Raw genomic sequence first — 25,866 nt, 5'->3', positions numbered from 1 at the left:
GTATCTGACGTTAGTGAAAGCCCGTAGGTCGATGTTTTTTTCTGTTTATGTGTGTATAGGGTAGAGGATGGAGATAGAAAGAGACGTAAGAGAGGGAGTTTTAACAACCTTTTACGTGGCATAATGCAGCGATAGCCCTTGGGAAATTAGTGTAATCACACGTGAGCAAACAAATTTACTTTACTGTAACATAACATCATTCCTTTCGGATGAAAGAAAACCAGGCTTTTCCCCTGCGCAAATGGATCAAGTCTACGTTGTCGGACTAACTCATTATTGCTTTGCAAACGTATGTGTCTGTCTGTATGTCTGTCTGTCTGTCTCTGTCTCAGGTTCTCTCTCTCTCTCTCTCTCTCTCTCTCTCTCTGCCTCTCTGCCTCTCTCTCTCTCTCCCTCTCCCTCTCCCTCTCCCTCTCTCTCTCTCTCTCTCTCTCTCTCTCTCTCTCTCTCTCTCTCTCTCTCTCTCTCTCTCTCTCTCTCTCTCTCTCTCTCTCTCTGCACTGTCTCAGCAAGGGAAGCTAACCCAACAGTATTTTCCCCGAGTAGAAATAGATGTATTGTATCAGTTGCACTGTCTCAGCAAGGGAAGCTAACCCAACACTATTTTTCCCGAGTAAAAATAGATGTATTGTATCAGTAGCACTGTCTCAGCAAGGGAAGCGAACCCAGCAGTATTTTCCCCGAGTGTGATCTGTTGCCAGCATTTCGCTCCCCCCTCAGAAAGGAAAGCCGGCAGTGTGTTTTGGAAGCTGATAGTGTGCCAGGGTTTGTTCCGGACCATCGTACGCTATTAGTTCCACACTCAGCACACAACCCCATGCAGCCATTACTGTCTTCTTTCTGTTTACCGTCGTTCCTGGCTAAACTATTGTAAAAATACAACAGGATCCATTACAATCTCGTAGGATTGAAGGAGCGGATTTTGAACGATTGTCATAGGATGGTGGTGTCAACGATATCGTTGATAATGTACATCTTGTATCAATATGTCACAAGTGTATCTTTAGTTGGCAAAAAGATAGCCTACCATTGATCACAATGGTTTTATTCTGTGTTCCAGATGTCCTGACGTGTGGTGCGAACTATGAGTGCCTGAACACAGCCCTATGACTACCACCTTCCTCCTGCTACCCCAACAACGCATCTTCTACAACACCTTTCATACCCTACAAGTATCTGAATTCTGGAGAGTCATCTGTCCCGCTATCCTTGTGATTTGAATTCTTGTTGGATTCTAAGCTACTGCCTACCACAGGGTCAGATTTTGAAGACGTTTCATCGGGATATAAGAACAGTCGTGCTCCCACAAAAAGTGTTGTTTTGTGAAGGATTAATTCGGGGAAAATGTGGAACACTACAAAATGTGATCGGCAGTGATGGCTACTTCTGTCATTTGCTTCGCCGTTCATTGAAATAAATTAAAGAGAAAAAGTGATTCCAGGGAGTTGTTAACTTTACTAAAGTACTCTGCTCCACCAAGAAGCAAAGGTTAAAAAAATACATTCTTGTATTCGGTGATTTTCCAAAACATGGAGAGTTTAATAGTGAGACAGAAAGTCAGCTGACAGGAGACCCAGAGGATCCTACAGTGCACTTATCTTTGCCAACAACACCAACCTCAACCATGACCAGAGTGGCAGGCGGCGGGACCGCTGACGTCACCACAGTGACGTCATACCTTGTCACCGGCAACGGCTTCGATGGCGGCAGCGAGGAGGATGCATCCCCGCTGGAATCCTTCACGCTGCTCAACTTCACGGACGACGACTGGCTCGGCAATTCATCGGTGGCATCAGGGGGTAGCTGGGGAAACAACACCACCGCTGCGTGGTCCGTGTGTGACGACATTCTCAAGGACAGGGCCGAGCCGCCCCCGGACTACACGTCTGCCACGCGGTACGGCGTGTCGGTCATCCTGACGCTGGTCCCCTTGCTGACCATGCTGGGAAACTTTATCACCATCCTGGCCGTGCTGACCCACCGCAAGCTGAGGACTAAGACCAACGCCTTCATCGTGTCGCTGGCCATCGCCGACATGTGTGTGTCCTTGCTGGTCATGCCTTTCGGGATCTACCAGCAGCTGAACAACAAGGTGTGGCAACTGGGAGACATCCTCTGCCGCCTCTCGTCCAGTTTGGACGTGATGATGTGCACGGTGTCCATCTTCCACCTGTCCTGCTTGGCCATTGACCGCTACCTGGCCATTTGCCGGCCCTTCCTGCACGAGCGGCTCAAGGTGTGGCATATCGTGATGATGCTGATCGGGTGCTGGGTGATCCCCGTCTTCATCTCCTTCTTGCCTATCATGAACGACTGGAACAAGCTTGGCATCGAGGACTATCTGGCCTGCGCCTACCCTCCTGAGGCCGAGGCCTGCGTGTTCATCGTCAACATCCCCTTCGCCATCGTGTGCTCGCTGATCGCCTTCTACATCCCCGTAGTGTTCATGGGCGTGTGCAACGCCAAGATCTACATGGCGGCCAACAAGCAGGCGCACCAGATCCGCACCCTGGAGGCCGCGGGCAACCACAGCCACGTCAACAGCCACAAGAAGCGCAAGTTCCACCACGAGGCCAAAGCGGCCAAGACGCTGGGCATCATCATGGGCTGCTTCAGCGTGTGCTGGTTCCCCTTCTTCATCATGAACATCATCGACCCCATCGTGGGCTACCGCATCCCCTACATTCCCTGGATGGTGGCGCTGTGGCTGGGCTACATCAACTCCATGATGAACCCCGTGCTCTACTTCTTCTTCAACCGACACTTCAACCGCGCCTACCGCCGCCTGCTGCAGTGCCGGGTGTGCAAGGGGGTGCGGGACTATGACGAGGAGATGATCACCGGCATGACCAACACCTCCGAATGACTGCGGGCCTCGCATCATGACGTCAACGCGGTTCACAGATCGCGCAACCACTCCAACCACTCCAACCTCTCCCACCTCTCTCGCTCCCCCTCCAACCCCCTGGCCCCCTCCCCCATCCCTCTGTGCAGCAGTCGCCGCTGCAGCGGATGTAGCAGCAGCAACGGCGGCCAGCCCCACCCCAACGGCCACGAGCTCCCGGCAGAGAAGGACAGAATGATGCCTTGTAGTCCGACTGAGGAGACGATAGCCGAGTACGGCGAGTTTGCAGCGTAAATTGGACTAGTCTTGATAGGTAGTGCAAGGTCATTGTTGATGAAACAATAAAGGTAATTGATTTTGTTTTCTAAAAGTAAAATCGGAGGTATGGAACATATTTAGATAGTTTGAAATCCGCGTTGCTTTCGATCTCTTTGAAGAAAAAGTTTAAACTGAGTTCGTCTTGAAATGTACTTAAATTCGCAATGGTCATTGGCTGAGTACAACGATGCCAGTAATGTCGACTTTAGTACCTCAACTATTCGCAGTCGAAAACTCTTCAGTTTGAATCTCTTGTGCGTACGGGCGTAGTTAATTTACGTTGCGTCGCTGAATAATTACGAAGTATCCAAGTTAATTGTTCTGATGAGAACGAGTTCAAACTATGTGTGTGTCCCATTGCAGTGGTGTCAAAAGGCAGCAAATTCCAACAGAAGACACTCGTAAATTCTCTTGGAAGTCAGCTTCATCCCTGCATGGGTATATTTACATACTGGGAGGAGTTGTGACAGCGACGAAAGAACATAAGTATCGCGATGTATAACAATGCTATGACAGTGATCAGGGTTTCGATTGCCTCAAACAAAGTAAACATTAAAGAACATTGTACAGCAGTTCTGGCCTGAACATTGTGAATATTAACTATTATTAATTACATATTTAATCAAGAGTTTACTACTAACGCAAGGACGTGTAAACACCCTTAATGTCTGGTCGATTTTCGTTAACACTAGAAGATACAAATTATCATATCTTATTCCCCTTCCAGAGTGGCCTCGAATTTAACAAATAATCATGTGCCTTCTTTCGAAATTCGTTAAATAATTGAAATTAATAAATTGAAATTGTTGTGTAGTGATAAAAAGCGAGAGCATTTACTTAATATTCATTAAGTAGGAGAATGATTGTGTTTGTGCTAATGTGTAATTTGTGTAAGGAAACAAAAGTATTTTTGTGGCTCAATTTTCGACGACACACAATCTTTTTTTCATAAAATATTAATGGCAAGGCATATGCTCCTATGCAACAATTGTAACTTTGGTAACTTCAAAAAAGTATGTTATTAATATCTACAAAACACGGTATAAGCTCTAAAATAGTATGCAAATATTTATCTCCAAAACACGGTATCAGATCTCCTCAGTCTCTAGTCTACACTGCCCGGAATCACGGTATCCCCAAAGTCCGTCATTTGCCTCCATTTCTTTTTTTTGCCGAGGAAAAACGAGTCCTGTGTACTCGTATAATCCCGTACAATGGCATCCGTTTTTCCTCGACAAATATTGTCCCCCTTTTCATGAATATTCATGAACTGTCTCCCGCCTTCCACGTCATGATGCGAGGGATCGGTCATTCTGGTGCTTTGATTGGTCGCCAGTCAATGACTGTTTACAGGAATCATCTGTGACTTAATACACGAATTCATAAAAAACGCTATTTTTCATGGTACCATTGTGAGAGAAAAACAGACTGCAATCGCTGTGACTAAACACTGCAATCATCGTGAACGTTGTGATACTAAACCCGAATGCCATGATATTATGTATATCCATGATCAAATGCTCCATGACACAGGTCTAGAGGTACGACACTCAAAACGTGAGCATAATATGGAAGAGGCTGAGTACCTCCAGCCGAAACACTGTGTCTGTGATTTTAACCACTATTGTGTATGGACTGAATTTTGCTGCGGCGATTTTTTTTTTTTTTTTTTGGCGTTATGTATACTCGTGTGAAATACGTGCTACTTAACTTAAAAATCACCAAGAAAAAAATATTAACGGTATTATATATATATATATACATATATATATGTTATATATATATGCGACTCTGCCGTGTGCAATCTCTAAACTGATGTTAAAAGTATTTTATTTTTTGTTTCGTTCTTGATTTTTTTATTTTTTATTGATTTACTTTTTTTTTTAACAGAAACACATCGTCGTCTACCCATAATATTATAAGCGTGTGTACTTGTTTCTTCAGGGTATTTGCTCATTGATATCAAACGAGGTATTTGTTCGGCTGTAGGAAGTTGTATTTAAATGTGCTTTGCAGCACTGCATGAGCTTGTTATATAATTTGTGAGAGTATAATATTGTTTCCACGCTGTGTGATTTGTGATGTCGTTGCTTTGCGTGATGGATAGATGTGGACATACACCTTGAGTATATGCTGGATATTTAATATTGTCTTACCACTTTTGTGATACCATTATTAACTCTAGACACACGGATATTGCAACAAGCGATGAGAGCATTGTGCGCAACAAGAAATTTACGTTGAGAAAATCCAGACTGAAATATCACTTGAAAACTGTCGCACTCCTCGATATTTTCAGTTATGATCAAGAGATTTGAAAAGCAGAGCATTGAAGCAGCGAGTCCGTTCATCGTCTGCCTGGAACTCTAGAGTTGCAATAATTTCTGGACTGGCTCCCATAACTGCATGTGTATGCTAAATCGAAAAACATACACAACACTTCCCATAGTGGCTGTTGTTTTAAGATTGGAGTTTACTTACGTCAGCGAATGGAATATTCAGACTATGGAAGTATCCAAAATGTATTCAAGTTAATTTCCTTCCCATGTAGTATTCGTTTCAGGCCTGGAAGTGGCGTGTATTTTACTCGCCATGGCGAGTAGAAACATGTAACTGGCGAGTAGAAATGTTCATCTACTCGCCAAATGCGAGTAAAGTTGCTGAAACAAATTGTTGGTTTGGCTAGTAAAGTTTGCTCTCTGGCTAGTACATTTTCAGAATTACTAGCCAAAGGCGAGTACACCATTTCTTGGACTTTCAGGGCTGCGTGTAAGTCACCTTTGGTCTTGCCCAGGCTTTTACATAGACTAAGACTCAAGTTCTCTTAGAGACAGTGCCCAAAATTGTACAACCTGACTGCTTTTTGCACAGAGTGGGAATTTGGGATTTGTTTCTGATTGATTTGTTTCTAACCGGCATCTTTGTCTATCTAGAAAAGTACTTGAGCGAAAACAAAACACCAGAGTGTTGATTTTGTGACTGTTTCCAGGTCGATAAGTTTGTTTATCTCATGTAAAAGCCTGAACAAATCGGTGATGGTCTGCATGGCCGTTTACATGGGCAGGTGTAATTCTTCAGCAGGGCTCCCCATAGCGCGCGTCCCTGCGTCCAATACGCACTAGAAGCCGAAAACATAGAAATATATGGAGGGGCTCCCTGGACGCACTAGATTTGAAAAGAGCGGGTCCTAGGACGCACTAAATTTCCTTTATCGTGCGTACCGTAGATAACATTTTCAGACTGCAATCGACACTTCGCAGTACACTATACGTGACCACAATGTTTTATAAGTACAGTGGGACTTTTCGGCTTTTGGACCCTTGGGAACCTCTAAAATTCTGCAGTGGGGGTCCATGGACCCTCTAAAATTTAAAAGTGGGGGTCCCGGGACGCACTAGGAGGGGCGTCCGTGGGGAGCCATGCTTCAGCAATCTGCAGTAGTCGATACGAGTAAACGTACTTGTTTCAGCGAGCGAGGGTGCGCCGCAACGGCTCAGCCCCTGTTGTTTCCAAAGTCTTTCATGTGAAATCCCAGCTATCAACACCAGACCGCTGAATCGAAGACTGCTAATTAAAGTGAGTATTAAATAGCCGGTTTTGTGTTAAATCAAGCATCTTTCTGAGCTTTTGCCGTACTGTAATTTTGCCAATTGATACAAGAAGTGCTGTGTGGTTGCTCCGGTGATGTTGATTTCAAGAAAAATGTGGCCCTGTGCCCACACACACGTTAGTTCGTTCCTTCCAATAACGTATTCACTGCTTACACGTTGTTTTGTCACCCCCCGCGGGTTAGGGGGAAGAATTTACCCGATGCTCCAGCATGTAGTAAGAGGCGACTAACGGATTCTGTTTCTCTTTTTCCCCTTGTTAAGTGTTTCTTGTATAGAATATAGTCAATGTTTGTAAAGATTTTAGTCAAGCAGTATGTAAGAAATGTTAAGTCCTTTGTACTGGAAACTTGCATTCTCCCAGTAAGGTAATATATTGTACTACCGACGTTGCAAGCCCCTGGAGCAATTTTTTTATTAGTGCTTTTGTGAACAAGAAACAATTAACAAGTGGCTCTATCCCATCTCCCCCCTTTCCCCGTCGTGATATAACCTTCGTGGTTGAAAACGACGTTAAACACCAAATAAAGAAAGAAAGATAGTTGTTTTGTCGGCGGGAAAAAAAGATTGAGAGTCTGTCATTCAAGTTATTTCTAGCGAAATATGATTCATTCAGAGAAAATGAACCAATCAATTGTTAATGATTCATTTCCACGTGGACCGTCCGGTAAAACACGATAGATCTGTCCAAGCTTTGACAGTGGGTACGAGGATCCCACCACTTTGACATATATCAAGAATCAATGACATGGCTACTCTCTGTGCACAGTGGGTACGAGGATCCCACCACTTTGACATGTATCAAGAATCAATGACATGGCTACTCTCTGTGCACAGTGGAATTGTTTTGACTGACACAATGTCGCAATCAACAACAATATTTCAGCAAAATAATCCCGATGCCCACAAAAAGCAGCCCGGCTGTTTGATTTCGGTCTACATGTTGGTTGAATTAGTTGTGTAACTGACACTATACGTCGCTCTGAATGAAAACATATTCAGGCAAACAATCAGTTCCGATGCCGACAACAAGCAGCCAGGTTGTTGGTTTTTGGTATACTTCCAGGTGGGAGGCTGCTTCCCAGTGTCCCATGTTGTAGCCTGGACATATGTGACCCTCCACCACGGAATGAGTGGGGTCTTGATTTGGCCTATTATGGTCCGCTGGACCCGAAAAGCAACAGCTAACTAACTAACCACGGAATGAGTCGTATGTCACCTCGCGCGGTTTTGCGCTAGGCTTAATATAAGTCCGGGGGGTGACGGGTAACAGTGTGAGGGTCACCTTTGTCTCAGGCTTATAACTCGAAAAGTTTTCGCTCTTTTCTAAAACGGTTTTCACCACTGGATAGAGCATAAAAAACTTTTTAGGAAAATGTAAAAATATGAAAATCATGCTGTGACATGCGACTCATTCCGTGGTGGAGGGTCACATATATGTGGTGATGCACACGATCGTTTGGACGTAAAGAAAGATATCTTTGAGTAAATCAACGAATCACGCATGACGAAGACAAACAATCGAATTAATGCGATGTGTTTATTCTGTGAATAATGCGGTCAACCCATAAGCGACGAGCTCTTTTCCGAAGATCAGAAAATCTGATTATTAATGGAAGTTCTTATCTCTGCATATAAGCTCATTTTCTCAACTTATTAACGTTCCCACGCATTATAATGATAGTATTACCTGATTATATTGACACCACAGCACTTGCAAATGAGTGTTTAACCTTGTGTAAGATTAACCCTAAAATGCATGCATGTTTCATTTTACTGCCCTTGCAAAATTGTGTAGCAGACAAGAAAAGCATCAACTTCAAGAAAAAAACGTTCAGTGAAATTGTTTCTCGTCGACCGGAAGTTGTCTTTGATTTTAAAAACTCCTTGTTACAAGAGGAATGTATTTGCGATTCGTAGGTTAAATATACCTCCCTTCCCGTGTAAACCCTCTTGTAAATCACCATCGATTCGTACAGGCCTTTTTACGTGGGATGAGAGTAACCGTTTCCTTCCACAAGGACACATGCCAAAGCTCAACAGCCCCACTGATTGCTGTGCAGAGCGGGAATCTTTCGCTGAGTTGATTTGTTAAATGACACCTGTGTCAATTTTGCGGCGATAATTATGTCAGCGCACAATAATCTCACAGGCTCGCGTGCATGCGTGTGTGTGTGTGTGTGTGTGTGTGTGTGTGTGTGTGTGTGTGTGTGTGTGTGTGTGTGTGTGTGTGTGTGTGTGTGTGTGTGTGTGTGATTGTCACCGGTTAGAAATGTTCACACCATCCTATAGACCCTTCATGACCTTGACTTGTTGGTCTCAAACTTTCTCACGTTCTACATTCCAGGTGCAACAGCAACACGTGAAAATAATTGTCTCAAACAAATGACGCCTTCCAGATGTCAGAACGAAAAAAATAAATATATCCATATTGTCTGACATGGAGCTTTTTAATAACCTTCTCTTGCAGGTGTTAAAACGGAATGAGAAATGACTTTATAAGTACTGTCTGACAAAGAGCTTTTTATTTTCACCTGCGAGAAATATATTGGCGTTAGGCGGAGGTAAGGGTCAACCTATGATCACTTGACTTAGGCAATTATACGAGCAATGATAAAATGAAGTGAGAGATAGAAGTAGACAATTTTGTTTATCTCGATTGAGAAGTTCATGTGTCGGGCAATTGAACACGATAAAAGCAATCATGTAATTTTCAAATCGATACCACATTAACTATTCTGTACAAACCTAACTATTCTGTACAAACCTAACTATTCTGTACAAACCTAACTATTCTGTACAAACCTAACTATTCTGTACAAACCTAACTATTCTGTACAAACCTAACTATTCTGTACAAACCTAACTATTCTGTACAAACCTAAACACAGGGCTCCCCAAAGAGCGCGTCCCTGCGTCCTATACGCACTAGAAGTCGAAATAACGTACTAGAAATTCATGGAGAGGATCCCGGGACGCACTAAATCTATAAAGAGCGGGTCCCGGGACGCACTAAATTTCCGTTGTCGTGCGTCCCGTATACTCTTTTCAAACTGTAGTCGTCAGCTAAGTCAAAGTGCAAGCACAAATTATGCCAGTTTCACGCGGGCACAAAGTGTGCGTGTATTGCATTTGACAAGGTTTAGTTAAAGTGTCCTCCTCGAATATCCTGGTGATAAAAAAAACCCACTTCATATCATTTTATTCGCGATCACAATGCGTTATATGTACATAGGGGGTTTAGGGACCCGGGACTATTTGGACCCTCTAAAACTCCACTTAGGGGGTCCATGGACCCTGTGAACATTAAAAGTGGGGGTCCCGGGACCCTCCAGAACGGGCGTCCGTGGGGAGCCCTGTAAACCTAACAGATTACAATAGCATTTATTCGAAAATTCAGAGTAGATTCGCACATTTTGCCAAACGTACCTTTTTATTTATTTTTTAACTTAGCTATTGCGTTGTAAAATGCGAAACAAATCTCTGCAAGCCGAAGACAAGCAACATAATGCGCTACTAGCAAAATTCGTGAAATAAATGATATTCCAATCTACTGGCAACGAAACAGGCAGGAATTCCGGATGTCTTCATTATTTTCAGTACGTAGGCTTACGTGTGAATCTGAGAAGACGGTGGAGAAAGAAGGGGCGCATCAGGATCTTAGGATTACAAACTTTGAAGTGACATTGTGCCAGTCAGTTCATGAAAGCTTCACTCGCAAGGCAAACGTAACTTATTATTGAAGTGTGCTAACGTGTATGAAGATTTTCGTGTGTGTTTCAATCTTGTTTTGTGTTAATGCCAAAACCTAATTTCGCAGCTGTCTCACTTAGTATTGAAAGCTTTTTTGACGATGTATAGGCATCAGTTTTTCAATGTATAATGCTTGTTTTGATTACTTTGAATGTGTGTACATTGATATATTCAGTGCTATATACTGCACTAACGTTACTTTTGGTTTGAAGAACAAGCTGTTATAGTGTGTGTGTGTGTGTGTGTAGGAATACTTTTAAGCGAACGTCTTTGTTCGTGTATGTGTTTGTGTGTGTGTGTGTGCGTGCGTCATTGCGTGTGCGTCTGTGCCTGCGTATGCGCGTATGTGTGTGTGTGTCAAAGAGAACGAGTATGTATATACTGTTGAAAATTGCTTTGCAAGCTCACTACGTCTGTGACCGAAGTTTTCTCACACTTAAGCCTACGTTCGCTGCATCATTCAACAAATATCTGTCATGATAAATATTGATGTATCGCCCACCATCTGTCCTTCAGGAATATCCTCTTTGTGTTTAAAGTTTTGCGCTACATTAATTACCGTTTTCATCCTCATTGATTCCACAGCCAATATGTCTGCTTTTCATGATAGGCCTACATGGTGTGTGTGTGTTCATGACAATCCATTCCGTTTGAGAACTTGCCGTTTGAGAAACCTCCCCTGCTTGTCAATGCACCCAGTCGCCGTCGATCTATGTCGGTTTTGCCGTACTAACGCACATTATTATGCTCGTCGCTGGCGTGTGTGTGTGTGTGTGTGTGTGTGTGTGTGTGTGTGTGTGTGTGTGTGTGTGTGTGTGTGTGTGTGTGTGTGCGTGTGTGTGTGTCGGTTCTTGTGTGTGTGTGTGTGCGTGTGTGTGTGTGTGTGTGTGTGTCGGTTTGTGTGTGTGTGTGCGTGTGTGTGTGTGTGTGTGTGTCGGTTCTTGTGTGTGTGTGTGTGTGTGTCGGTTCTTGTGTGTGAGTGTGTGTCGGTTCGTGTGTGTGTGTGTGTCGGTTCGTGTGTGTGTGTGTGTGTGTGTGTGTGTGTGTGTGTAAGGGTGTGTCAGACAGAGTGAGGGAGAGTCTGTACGCTTGGCAAATGAAATATCCTTATTAAAAGAACTATGGTCTTAAATGTATACTTACTAAATACATGTCGTTACGGTTAAATCCCGTGTTGACCTCTAGAAGTTTTAGATTTCACATAATTATGTAACGCAGGTTTGACAGGTTTGAGTGTTTAACAATGATCTCTTGATATTTCTGCTTTTGTTGTGAACAGAAATCTAAAGTTGCCATGTTAGAAAAAAAATCCACAGTACATGTATATATTGCTATTTCATATGTTACGTGGATTTCCATTGGTCAATTGGGCAAAACTGAGCTCATTGTAAAAGTGATATCGACGACATTTCCGTCGATATCAGTTTTGATATCGACGACCTCTTTATTGCTTCCCCACTTCAAAAACAAAAACACCTAAATTTAAAAACAAACAAATATATATGAAAATCTAATGATCCCAGAATTTAGTTGAGCAAGTGACTAAAGACTTTTTGAAAGAAAAGACATTTTTAAATACTGAAAAGTTCAAGAAAAGAGTGAACAAAAAAGAAATAATAATCAGAGGGAGGGATATGGAACAGCCAAAACTGAGACAAATACTTTTGTAATTTCTTTACAGTAAATACAAAATGTCCAGAGAATTAGCAATATATCTAACATTGACTGACTGTGTGATGATATCTTCTGCTATTGGTCTTTTTCGACAGTGATATCAAAATCTCGACCTCCGGTCTCGATTTTGATATCACTGTCTCAACAGACCATAGCAGAAGATATTATCACACAGTCGGTCAATATTGGGTACTATTTCTTCCTTTGTCTCCATCCATTTCCAACGCATATAATTATATACAAACACACAGACACAATCTCTCTCTCTCTCTCTCTCTCTCTCTCTCTCTCTCTCTCTCTCACACACACACACACACACACACACACACACACACACACACACACACACACCTACCTTATTATGTTGTTGTCATTTACTACTTTATTTTGATATCACACGCGTCATAACTTGTTGTAGAATACAATTATATTCATATTAATGAGCGAAGAACAAGTGTTGTTAAAGAAAGTAACCTACTTAATTCATTGCTGCAAATTGCCAGTGTCTCAAATTAATACAATATCTCTTATACTACACGTGTGTGTTGTCAGTTTTAAAAAAAGTTAAAATGCTTAACTTGCAAAAAAAATATCGCTGGTAACATTTAACACTTAAGTTATGTTGATCGTTTTATTTTGTTTATTAAGATGTGTTCTGTTGTTTTTGCCTTTGTTTGAATGTTTGATAGCAATAAATAAATCTAAAAAAACAACAGCAACTGCTTCTTTTTATCAATTAGTCGTTACACTCGTGAGAAAGTGTCGGTGTTCCGCTCACACACACACACACACACACACACACACACACATATATATATATATATATATACACACACACCCTAGCACATCCATACATACATACATATACATACGTGATTGCATGTATGCTTTCACACAAACACATATACACACACACACACCCTAACACATCCATACATCTATATATATATACGACTTGTGTCTGTCTGTCTGTGTGTGTGTGTGTGTGTGTGTGTGCTTCAAATTTGGTGGGCATATTCAGGTACACCCGGGACAGGACACAACCTGGTCGATATTTCAACACGTGCTCTGAGCGCGCAGCGCTGAACCGATTTTGGTTCCACCTCAGCTACCCGGGCCCCCATACCGACACACCAAAGCCGCTAGACCACATCACAACGCCAAAGTTCTCGGTGGATCTTTTTCAAATTTGGACACCGTATTCAGCTACACCCCGGACACAATATCATCGATGAGATATTTCAACACGTGCTCTCAGCGCGCAGCGCTGAACCGATTTTGGTTTTTCTGTTCATTTCACCATTCCCAGTAACTCTTCCTTATCTTCTCCAGTGTTTTGCGTTTATCTCCCTTCCTTCGTGTGGCTTCAATCCATATCCCCGTTTCTACGTTACTATTTTTAGAATGTCACTGCGCTGTCCAGAACGCTTCCCTTGCACCCGTAAGTTGTTCTTACTGTCAAAGTGAAAAGGTCGAATCAATTTATAGCCACGCGAAAAATACACTGTCACCTATCTCTATATATTTATAGATATAGATATACATATATATATACGGCTTCTCTGTGTGTGTGTGTGTGTTTGTGTGTGTGTGTGTAAGCAACACCTGTGGATTATAGAGTTCTGTTTGTGATGGGGTCTAGCGGCTTTTGTCTGTCTGTATGTTCTGGCATTTGAGAAGCCACAACAGATAATATAGGGCTAAGAAATAAGCTCTAAAATTCTCAATCCCGTTTAACAGGACTTCGCCTTCAAAGGTGATTGTGGTGAACCGCCACGCTGTCTGTCTCTGTCTCGCGATTCACCCCGGCGAAGCCGGGTATTCCCTTCCTTCGTGTGGCTTCAATCCATATTCCCGTTTCTACGTTACTATTTTTAGAATGTCACTGCGCTGTCCAGAACGCTTCCCTTGCACCCGTAAGTTGTTCTTACTGTCAAAGTGAAAAGGTCGAATCAATTTATAGCCACGCGAAAAATACACTGTCACCTATCTCTATATATTTATAGATATAGATATACATATATATATATACGGCTTCTCTGTTTGTGTGTGTGTGTGGGCAAAACCTGTGGATTCTAGAGTTCTGTTTGTGATGGGGTCTAGCGGCTTTTGTCTGTCTGTATGTTCTGGCATTTGAGAAGCCACAACAGATAATATAGGGCTAAGAAATAAGCTCTAAAATTCTCAATCCCGTTTGACAGGACTCCGCCTTCAAAGGTGATTGTGGTGAACCGCCACGCTGTCTGTCTCTGTCTCGCGATTCACCCCGGCAAAGCCGGGTATTCCTCTAGTACATACATATATACATACGTGATTGCATGCATGTATGTATGCTTTCACACACACACACACACACACACACACACACACACACACACACACACACACACACATAAATACATACAAACATGAAAGGATCGTATTCACTGGTAATACAATGTTATGGGTAATAAATCCAGCAAATACAACTTGGGAAAAACACATTCATACACCACTTTCATAAGTTTAAAACTGCCAGGAACCAGACATGGTCATTCTTGAATATAACACACACACACACGAACGCACTCGGGAAAGGCAATATTAACAAAATCTGCATACAATACATTCTAATATAATTTACACTTTTCAAAAGATAAGTGCATACACACACACACACACACACACACACACACACTGACACACACGCATTCACACACACACACACACACACACACAGACACACATACATACACCCGCGAATTCACACACACACACACACACACACACACACACACACACAAGAGAACGAGCGCTCATTTGCGTGTGGGCACCCAGACCCACGCACCAATACGCACTTGCAAATAACTGGCTATTTCGTGTTCAAAACATTACATCTACGCAACGCACATAATATTCACAACAATCTCAATCTAAAAGAAGGCATGAAATTCATGAGCGTTTGCATAAGTAGCCTTTATGAACATCACATTCCTCAGGACATCATAGTTTGGGGTCGGCTCTCCGGAAGAACTAATCTGTGTACAGCAGACCTGAAACATACAGTTACAGAATAGAGTTAATGATAATGTTAAGTATGCTCTTTAACACACACACGCACACACATACATACACGCACACACACACATGTACACACACACATGTATGCGCGCACACACACACACACACATACACACACACACACACACACACACACACACGCACACACAGTCCTTGTGGACTTACCGACAACACAAGCAGTAGAAATAGAGTAAATGCTCCCGGTATGCAAAACAAAGGAACATTGTATGACGTCTTCACAAACAAAGCAGAAATAACGGGAGCGTTGTTTCTGGACTTTAAGAAAGCCTTTGACCTTGTAGATCACTCACAACTACTAAAGAAATTAAAGTGCTATTTAAAAGACGACTCCGCCTGTGCCTTTTTTACATTTAGTCAAATGTTTTAACATAGAGGGGGAATCGAGACAAGGGTCGTGGTGTATGTGTGTGTGTCTGTCTGTCTGTGCGTGTGTGTGTGTAGAGCGATTCAGACCAAACTACTGGACCGATCTTTATGAAATTTGACATGAGAGTTCCTGGGAATGATATTCCCGGACCTTTCTTTCATTTTGTCGATAAATACTTTTGATGACGTCATATCCGGCTTTTTGTAAAAGTTGAGGCGGCACTGTCACACCCTCATTTTTCAATCAAATTGATTGAAATTTTGGCAAAGCAATCTTCGACAAAGGTACATCATTTCAGCTTGGTGGCTTAAAAATTAATTAATGACTTTGGTCATTAAAAATCTGAAAATTGTAATAATTTGTTTTTATATAAAACGATCCAAATTTACATTCATCTTATTCTACATCATTTCCTGATTCCAAAAACATATAAATATGTTATATTTGGATTAAAAACAAGCTCTGAAAATTAAAAATATAAAAATTATGATCAAAATACATTTCCGAAATCGATTTAAAAACACTTTCATCTTATTCCTTGTCGGTTCCTGATTCCAAAAACATATAGATATGATATGTTTGGATTAAAAACACGCTCAGAAAGTTAAAACGAAGAGAGGTACAGAAAAGCGTGCTAGCTATGCAGCACAGCGAAACCACTACCGCGCTGAACAGGCTCGTCAGTTTCACTCCGTTTTGCACAAGCGGCGGACTACGGTCATTGTGAAAAAATGCAGTGCGTTCAGTTTCATTCTGTGAGTTCCACAGCTTGACTAAATGTAGTAATTTCGCCTTACGCGACTTGTTTAATCGTATCTTTCAAAACAGACACAGTATGTATCCATTAACTGTACAACTTCGTCAAACGAGTTTGTCAAGAGTGGTGTCCCTCAAGGGTCTGTATTAGGACCTATCTTGTTCTGTATTTATATAAATGATGTACCCCTTTATGTGTCGGATGAAAAAGTTAGATGCGAGTTTTTCGCGGACGACCCTTCTGTTCACACCAGTCAAAAATCTTTGGAATCCGTCAACTCTTTTCTTCAAACAAGTGTGGGTGAAATCACTGAGTGGTGCGTTTCTAATGCAATGATTATTCATCTGATTAAAACAAAGAGTATGGCGATTACCACCAGACAAAAACACCAATTAAGTCATTTACAATTACAACTGTGCAGCAAGTTAGGGAACATAGATTATTGGGTGTTACCATTGATCAAGAGTTGAAATGGCAAACTCATTTGAGTAATATTTGCAAATTAGTATCAAAGAATTTGTACCTGTTATCAAAATTAAGGCATTACGCAGATTCGGCTGAAGCACTCACAATTTTCTATTACGCCCACATAATGCCTGCAGTGATGTTCATTTAAAAAGACTCAATTCCTGCATCGCCGAGCTGCAAAACTTATTCTGCATGGGTCGAATAGGTCCACGACGGACGATAAAGCTCCTGAATTCCTCCTCTTGAAAGATCAGTTGACGTTAAACAAGGTTGTGTTCATGTATACAATTCTAAATGACGACTGTCCTAATTATTTGCAATCACATTTCAAACATGCCACAAAAAGACATGGGTTCCAAAAAATCATCCCTCCTATACCTCGCATAGACCTCTACAAATCGAGCTTAGCCTTCTCGGGAGCGTTTCTCTGGAACTCCTTCCCCCAACAGATAAGAAATGCAACTTCAGGGGAAAATTTTACGAGACAGTCACGTTCACACATCATTCGTGAATGAAATGTCTTGTTCGATTGTTATTTTTGAAAACATTTTGTATTAGTATTAACGGATGTGTAGCTGATCTGAGCAATTTTATTCCCCAATGAAAAATATAACTATGTCAATGTAATTTTGTAATTTTTGAGTTACTCATGTAATCCCTTAAATGCACATTGTGTTGCATTCCATACAATGTATTTCTGTATTTTATATGATTGATGGTTTTTTTTATGTGCGTCTGTCTGTTTGTGATTTATAAAGGACAGGTTGGAAGAATAGGCTTTGCCTAAAACCTTTATCGTTTTGTAATAAAGTTCTGAGTCTGAGTCTGAGTCTGAGTCTCTACCCCGCCACTCACGCTTCATCCCCTTCTACGTACCGGCAACACAAGCAGTAGAGAAGGAGGCGAAGTTGCCGGCTAGCAGAGCGAAGGGCACCTGTCGAATGACGTCCATACCTCGTGAAGGCGCAATAGACGTGAATGCACCAATGGCGATCCCGATAGCTCCAAGGTTGCTCAGCCCGCAGACCATATATGTGGCCAATACGCCCGATCTCTCCTGCAGAACCATAGCAACTCACGTTAAGAATACACAACTGATAGACGTGAAGGCGGCGACACCAATGGCGATCCCCGATAGCGTCAAGGTTGCTCAACTTGCAGACCATGTATGTAGCCAACACGCCCGATCTCTCCTGCAGAACCATAGCAAATCACATTAAAAAGGCACAATAGACGAGAAGGCACAAATGGCGATCCTCAGATAGTTTCAAGGTTGCTCAACTTGCAGACCATGTATGTAGCCAACACGCCAGATCTCTCCTGCAGAACCATAGCAAATCACATTAAAAAGGCACAATAGACGAGAAAGCACAAATGGCGATCCTGATAGCGTCAAGGTTGCTCAATCCGCAGATCATGTGTGTAGCCAACACGCCCGATCTCTCCTGCAGAACCATAGCAAATCACATTAAAAAGGCACAATAGACGAGAAGGCACCAATGGCGATCCCGATAGCTCCAAGGTTGTTCAGCCCGCAGACCATGTATGTGGCATACACGCCCGATCTCTCCTGCAGAACCATAGCAAATCACATTAAAAAGGCACAATAGACGAGAAGGCACCAATGGTGATCCCGATAGCTCCAAGGTTGTTCAGCCCGCAGACCATGTTTGTGGCATACACGCCCGATCTCTCCTGCAGAACCATAGCAAATCACATAAAAAAGGCACAATAGACGAGAAGGCACCAATGGTGATCCCGATAGCTCCAAGGTTGCTCAGCCCGCAGACATACACGCCCGATCTCTCCTGCAGAACCAAATAATTATTACGTAGCAAATGACTTGAGAAGTGGAATCCAGGATTCAGATATATGGCCCAAAGTCAGAATAGGTGTCCATTTTTGTGACATACAAAATCAATTTTAAAAATGAACATTTTCTTTGTTTTGAAAATAGAGATGTATTTTAGAGCATAAATACGCAAGGAACAGCTATGATTTAAGAAAACTCATGTTTGATCACTTCACAGATTCAGGTTTAAAAGTTTGCAGGAGTTCATAACTTCACACCGTCACAAAATTTAGACTTGTTAAATCATTGTTGCTACATGTATTGGGTCTGTTTTAGACATCTGAGCAAATTGCTACAGCAAATTACTTTGCATTTCAAGCAAGTTAAACTTGTTTTGGCCACGCATGATGCAGATGTGAACTCCATTAATGGGAAGTTCATAACTTCACATAATTTACTTTTATTGGTATAATACATTTAATTTATACAGGCAGGAAACAATTTGTTTTGTTTTTTAATCTGAAAAAGGTGAGCTGGAACATGAAGGTAATTTTTGAAGATGAAGTGTGGAGAAGATTTTTTGGTTATCTGTATTATTTATAGAAATTAATATTGTCACAATTTTTTCACAGCAAATATTGGCATAAGTTATCATTAAATCTACAATTTTGCTGTTTTTGTGCAAAATGTGCTTGAAAAGTACCATCAAAAGGATTTCAATACACCAAAATGTTTGTCTGACTCAAAGAGTTGGCAGAAACTGAAAGTATTTTTAGAATGTCCTAGGAGTTCATAACTTCACACCGTGACATCACAAACTATGGCTAATTCAAACCAAAGTAAGAAAGTGCATATGTCATCTTATTTTCTCTCCAGCTACTCTTTGTAATCAACATACAACTAAGTAATAAAAGTAAAACATTTGTGAAAACAAACGATAACAAAAATCATAAAATGTGAGCGTGCGCATAACTTCACAAGAATTTTTGTTATGTTGGTCTCTAGTACAGTTACTGTATAATATATTTGCAAAACAATGACAAACTGAGTACACAGAGTTATAGTATAGGCTAAAGCTGCACTTATATTACAAAATCAGATTTTAATTGCCAAAATAAAACAAATTGTTTGAAACTTGTGAAAGTTCATAACTTCACATCAATCACACATTTATACTAAAATAACTAACTAAAGTCTCTTGCAAATAATTCTAAACATTTAATGATTTACTTAACCAAACTCAGTCATGAAAACTGTTACCGAAATCATTATTCAGTTAGTGTTTATGTCAGCTGACTGTGTGTTCATAACTTCACATCATTTATTTAACTGAAAAGCTACGTACTAAAATCTGTAAATTAAAATAAAAATGACATCAAACTGTAACAGCCTACTCTGGAGAAGAGCAGCACATCATTTGAGGTAGTGATTTAGTGTAGTAAATTAATTATTGTGTATAAATCATACTCATGGCATGTGTTCATAACTTCACACCGTGGGGCTGAGGGTCAGTTGATGTGAAGTTATGTACACCGTGCAGTCAACCCAGATTCATGCTGGAATTATCAAAATGTAATTTTGAGGGTTGATGTTCAGAAAACTTCTTACAAAATGTCCAGATAAAGTCAAATGTACTCTTTTGCTATTAACAAGGCATTATTTTAAACACGCCCTTGAAAAATGAGCTTGAGTTATGTGAAGTTATGAACTTCATGACAAAACGGCTAAGTACTTCAGAAAGAAACAGTCGGCAGCCAGTAGATTCTTTTTGTGATGAAAATCATGGTACAGTGTAATTTGGAAACTGAAAATAGTCATTTTACATATATTTTGGGTTTTGACATGAGTTAGTAACTCTCACATAAAAATAGTGCGCAAGACACAGAGAAAATGGCTAACTAAAGCATACTGCTTGACTTTAGTGACAAAAATTGCTTAGTATCTAAATCTAATGTACTTTTATATGCAAAATTGCTGTTCCACTACAACCTTAACTTTCATGGCTAGCATTTAAGGACAAAAAACACTCTCAGTGGAGATAGTAGGAAAGTTCATAACTTTCTCACAAGAATTTTTTATTTCTCAATTACTCAAACACCAATGAATGAACTTGATGCAAACTTTCAGTGTGACTGCTGCTAGTGGATCCAAATGCATTACAAAGCTAGGTGTTCCCCAACCAGTCAATTTACTCTTTTTTAAGGCAAAAGGTTGGAAAGTTCATAACTCTTTTTTCACAAGAAAATCTGCACGTAAACTTCAAACTACTTTTGAACATGCAAAAACAAGTCAAACAACCCTTTTTATGTTTTATACCTCTGCAAAACATACTGTAAAATACTTTTTTACAAAAATATATCAGGTTTCAATCTTTAATTATTATTTAGAGCTGATCAGTGAACAAAAATGAAGTCTTACGGAAATAGTTATGAACTTTCTGTGAAATTTTGTCTCCTCATTTTCTGCAGGCTCACTGACAAAATTCAAAAACTTTGCTTTGTCAAAGGTACATTTGAGTTTTACTGGCTCAGTGAAAAGTCATTCATGACATTCTGTCCCATAAATATGACAGAGTAGACCATGTTTCAATATGCTGTAAGGTCATGTCACAAAAAATGGCCAAAATGTAGTGCTGCTGACTTCAGATAATGGCGACATTTTCATTAAAAACAACAACTGAGCACACAATGTTTCTCTAGGTGTGTACTTCATACTTTTTTTTACAAGTCTCATTAATCTTTACAAGGATTTTATTTTTCTTTGATGTACAAATCAGGTTAGAGCCAAGGTTGCACAGCTATTTCAGCTGTGGACACCATTTCAGACTTAAGGCCATATATAGGATTCATTTTTATTGTGGATACCTTTCAAGATGTTAATATATACGCTATGGTAGCATCACTGTGTTTGTTGTTGTTGTTGTTGTTGTTGTTGTTGTTGTTGTTGTTGTTGTTGTTGTTGTTGTTTTACGCGTGTTAACAAATTATGATGCGGGTAACATGGAAACAAGTCGCGTAAGGCGAAATTACTACATTTAGTCAAGCTGTGGAACTCACAGAATGAAACTGAACGCACTGCATTTTTTCACAATGAGCGTAGTCCGCCGCTCGTGCAAAACGCAGTGAAACTGACGAGACTGTTTAGCGCGGAAGTGGTTTCGCTGTGCTGCATAGCACGCTTTTCTGTACCTCTCTTCGTTTTAACTTTCTGAGCGTGTTTTTAATCCAAACATATCATATCTATATGTTTTTGGAATCAGGAACCGACAAGGAATAAGATTAAATTGTTTTTAAATCGATTTCGGAAATGTAATTTTGATCATAATTTTTATATTTTTAATTTTCAGAGCTTGTTTTTAATCCGAATGTAACATATTTATATGTTTTTGGAATCAGAATATAATGAAGAATAAGATGAACGTAAATTTGGATCGTTTTATAAAAAAAAAATTTAATTACAATTTTCTGATTTTTAATGACTAAAGTCATTAATTAATTTTTAAGCCACCAAGCTGAAATGCAATACCGAAGTCCGGCCTTTGTCGAAGATTGCTTGGCCAAAATGTCAATCAATTTGATTGAAAAATGAGGGTGTGACAGTGCCGCCTCAACTTTTACAAAAAGCTGGATATGACGTCATCAAAGACATTTATCGAAAAAATGAAAAAAATGTCCGGGGATATCATACCCAGGAACTCTCATGTCAAATTTCATAAAGATCGGTCCAGTAGTTTGGTCTGAATCGCTCTACACACACACACGCACACACACACACAGACACACATACACCATGACCCTCGTCTCGATTCCCCCTCTATGTTAAAACAGTTAGTCAAAACTTGACTAAATGGAAAAAGAGGCGCATGCAATTGAGCACACACACGAACACAAACACAGACACACAACAACACTCACTATTTCTCCTTAAGAAAGACACAGACGCACATACAGACGCAGACAGACAGACATACAGACAGACAGACAGACAGACAGACAGACACACAGACAGACACACAGACACACACACACACTGACCGTCATAACCCCCCCGACCAGGGTGATGTTGGTAGCTGTGAGGAAGATGTCATCACCCACGTATGTCCACGTGTCGTTGTAGGTCGCCATGTATTCTTGCAGCTTCTCGCCGTTGGTTATGATCGTACCCAGATTTATGAATGTGATCTGCAACAGATTTCTATTTTTTCATTTTTTACATTTAGTCAAGTTTTGACTAAATGTTTTAACATAGAGGGGGGAATCGAGACGAGGGTCGTGGTGTATGTGTGTGTGTGTGCGTGTGCGTGTGTGTGTGTGTGTGTGTGTGTATGTATGTGTGTGTGTGTGTGTGTGTGTGTGTGTGTGTAGAGCGATTCAGAGTAAACTACTGGACCGATCTTTATGAAATTTTTCATGAGAGTTCCTGGGTATGATATCCCCAGATGTTTTTTCATTTTTTCGATAAATGTCTTTGATGACGTCATATCCGGCATTTTGTAAAAGTTGAGGCGGCACTGTCACACCCTCATTTTTCAATCAAATTGATTGAAATTTTGGCAAAGCAATCTTCGACAAAGGCCGGACTTTGGTATTGTATTTCAGCTTGAAGGCTTAAAAATTAATTTATGACTTTGGTCATTAAAAATCTGAAAATTGTAATTAAAATTACTTTTTTATAAAACGATCCAAAATTACGTTTATCGTATTCTTCATCATTTTCTGATTCCAAAAACATATAAATATGTTATATTTGGATTAAAAACAAGCTCTGAAAATTAAAAATATGAAAATTATGATTAAAACTAAATTTCCGAAATCGATTTAAAAACAATTTCATCTTATTTCTTGTCCGTTCTTGATTCCAAAAGCATATAGATATATGTTTGGATTAAAAACACGTTCAGAGAGTTAAAAAGAATAGAGATATAGAAAAGCGAGCTATCCTCCTCAGCGCAACCACTACCGCGCTTTTCTGGATTGTTAATTTCACTGCCTTTGCCACGAGCGGTGGACAGACGATGCTACGAGTGTACGGTCTTGCGGAAAAAATGCAATACGTTCAGTTTCATTATGTGAGTTCGACTGAGCTTGACTAAATGTTGTATTTTCGCCTTACGCGACTTGTTTTATTGTTTTATTCATGTATGTTTGTTTGTTTGTTTGTTTGTTTGTTTGTTTGGTTGGTTGGTTGGTTGGTTGGTTGGTTGGTTGGCTGGTTGGTTGTATGGTTGTTTGTTTATTTTTTAAATTATTTTGCTGTAAGAGAACAAAACAATTGTGCCGGCTTCCTTGTTACGGAACAGTCAAACTATGTGGCCGCCTACGATGAGAAATGGCCAAATGAATGCTTTAAAAGAAGACGTAAACAACATTTCTTTTCTTATGAATTATAATTCCGAAATCTTGCAAATTTCAGCCAGTTCCACTACTGTAAGGGACAAAAAAAGCTGTTGGACGTGGCAAACATTAACACGAGCTATATGGCCTATGAAGACTTCTATGAGGAGAGCTTTCAAACCTCAAAGAATGAAACGATCACGTGTATTAGTGTTGATGTCATTATTCCAACCCAAAACCAAAATATTCCACTCTCCGGGCACTTTTAGGCAGTTGTTCAAAAGATGAAAATATGGTGTATTTGCATCAGCAAGGTCATTGACGGCCATCGTCTTTCTGTCTTCAGTTCAAAGTAAATTCCAGGACATTCCTAATAATGGCTATTGCATTGAATGGGATCCACAAGACCTGCAAAAGATATAAAGTAAAACTTAACCGCCACACAAATCACTTTTACCGAGGGTGAGGCATCGCACAATTCCTTTCGTAAAGTTATTCGCCGAGCAGTAGATCAAGTGCAACATCATCAGGCCGCGGAGCAACATGTAACACCGTCACTTCCAGTAACGTTATTCGTGCACAACGTTCGTTCTATCGTGTTTAACCTGTTACAATCGCTGGAAAGAGGGGGCCTGATACATCGCAGGACCCACATTACTGGCTGAAACTGTCAACCTACAGGCGCTTACACGACACAGACGACACAGACGACACTTAACAGCGTTAATTCCTTGGGGTTTTCCCAGCCCAATATGATTTATATCCCTTCCTCGCTATCCCCCAATATCAGCCAACTACCCCCTGCCTCAACCCCCCCCCCCCCTCCCAACCCCTTCCTCGTCATTAGGCGTTCACTAACACGATGCAGATAACAATGAACAGCGTTCATTTCTCCATGTAGGGAGGTTCCAGGCAAATATGCATCCATCCCGTTCCTCTGGTGCTAGCACACTCACGATCACACCGGCACACACACACACACACACACACACACACACACACACACACTACCACCACCACTCTCTCCGTACCCCCCCCCCCCCTCCAATTCATTGATGTGACAAGCTGAAGTTTGCAGACACGGCCTGGGTGGGCATCCTGGCATACATCAGCTCCAGACTTTTAAAAAAAAAAAGAGGATTATTATGGCTCCCAGGATAGTTCCAGACAGCTCTTAATCCTGCAGCGTGCAGTGCCAACCTTGCGCTTATGATGCGATAACCAGTTTCATGCCGCATAGATCCTGTCCCCCGATAAATTACAGACACCGTGAGAGTGAGAGAGTCATGGGGGTTAGGCGGAGGGGGGGGGGGGGTAGTAAAGCGTGTTTGTGAGAGACAGGGGGAGGGGGGCAGACAGGGAGAGACAAACAGAGGGAGAGGGAGAGAACTGAAGTGCGCATGTGATAGAGAGGGGGAGGGAAGGATAGGGAGGGGGGGCCAAGATGGTGGGAGAGAGTTCGTTTGTCAATCTGTCTTTATTCATGTGGGTGTGTGTGGTGGGGGGAGGGGGGGTATGTAAGCGCGCGTGTTTGCAAATGTGCATGCGTAGCGGGATATGTGTCTGTGTCAGTGTGTCTCCCTGCATTTGTCTATGCGTCTGCATGTGTATGTGCATATGGTGTGCTAGCACGCGTGTGACTTTGCGAGTTTGTCTTTTGGTTCACGTTTGTTTGTTTGTTTGCTTAACGCCCAGCCGACCACGAAGGGCCATATCAGGGCGGTGCTGCTTTGACATTTAACGTGCGCCACACACAAGACAGAAGTCGCAGCACAGGCTTCATGTCTCACCCAGTCACATTATTTTGACACCGGACCAACCAGTCCTAGCACTAACCCCATAATGCCAGACGCCAGGCGGAGCAGCCACT

General features: G+C 41.2%; 2 protein-coding genes across 8 annotated transcripts in view; one reads left to right on the top strand and one right to left on the bottom strand.

Annotated features, from left to right (window-relative positions):
* LOC138983007 (5-hydroxytryptamine receptor 4-like) overlaps positions 1-12,913 on the top strand; it is a 194,885-nt gene extending 181,972 nt beyond the window's left edge. For both annotated transcript variants that reach the window (XM_070356410.1, XM_070356409.1), the window contains one exon: positions 1,061-12,913. In XM_070356410.1, coding sequence (XP_070212511.1) covers positions 1,625-2,866 — 1,242 coding nt within the window. In that variant the 5' untranslated portion in view covers positions 1,061-1,624 and the 3' untranslated portion in view covers positions 2,867-12,913. The remainder of the gene's footprint in view (positions 1-1,060) is intronic.
* A 1,690-nt stretch (positions 12,914-14,603) lies between these two features.
* Positions 14,604-25,866, bottom strand: part of LOC138983004 (uncharacterized transporter YutK-like) — a 98,451-nt gene continuing 87,188 nt past the window's right edge. For all 6 annotated transcript variants that reach the window (XM_070356396.1, XM_070356398.1, XM_070356401.1 and 3 more), the window contains 3 exons: positions 22,698-22,844; positions 17,748-17,928; positions 14,604-15,230 (listed from right to left, as the gene is read on the bottom strand). In XM_070356396.1, the coding sequence (XP_070212497.1) occupies positions 15,211-15,230; positions 17,748-17,928; positions 22,698-22,844 (348 nt within the window). In that variant the 3' untranslated portion in view covers positions 14,604-15,210. The remainder of the gene's footprint in view (positions 15,231-17,747; positions 17,929-22,697; positions 22,845-25,866) is intronic.

The sequence above is a fragment of the Littorina saxatilis genome, linkage group LG12 (genome assembly GCF_037325665.1).
Source record: "Littorina saxatilis isolate snail1 linkage group LG12, US_GU_Lsax_2.0, whole genome shotgun sequence".
NCBI lineage: Eukaryota > Metazoa > Mollusca > Gastropoda > Littorinimorpha > Littorinidae > Littorina > Littorina saxatilis.
The sequence above is the reverse complement of the archived record's forward strand: the minus strand, read 5'-3'. Positions and strand labels throughout refer to the sequence as shown.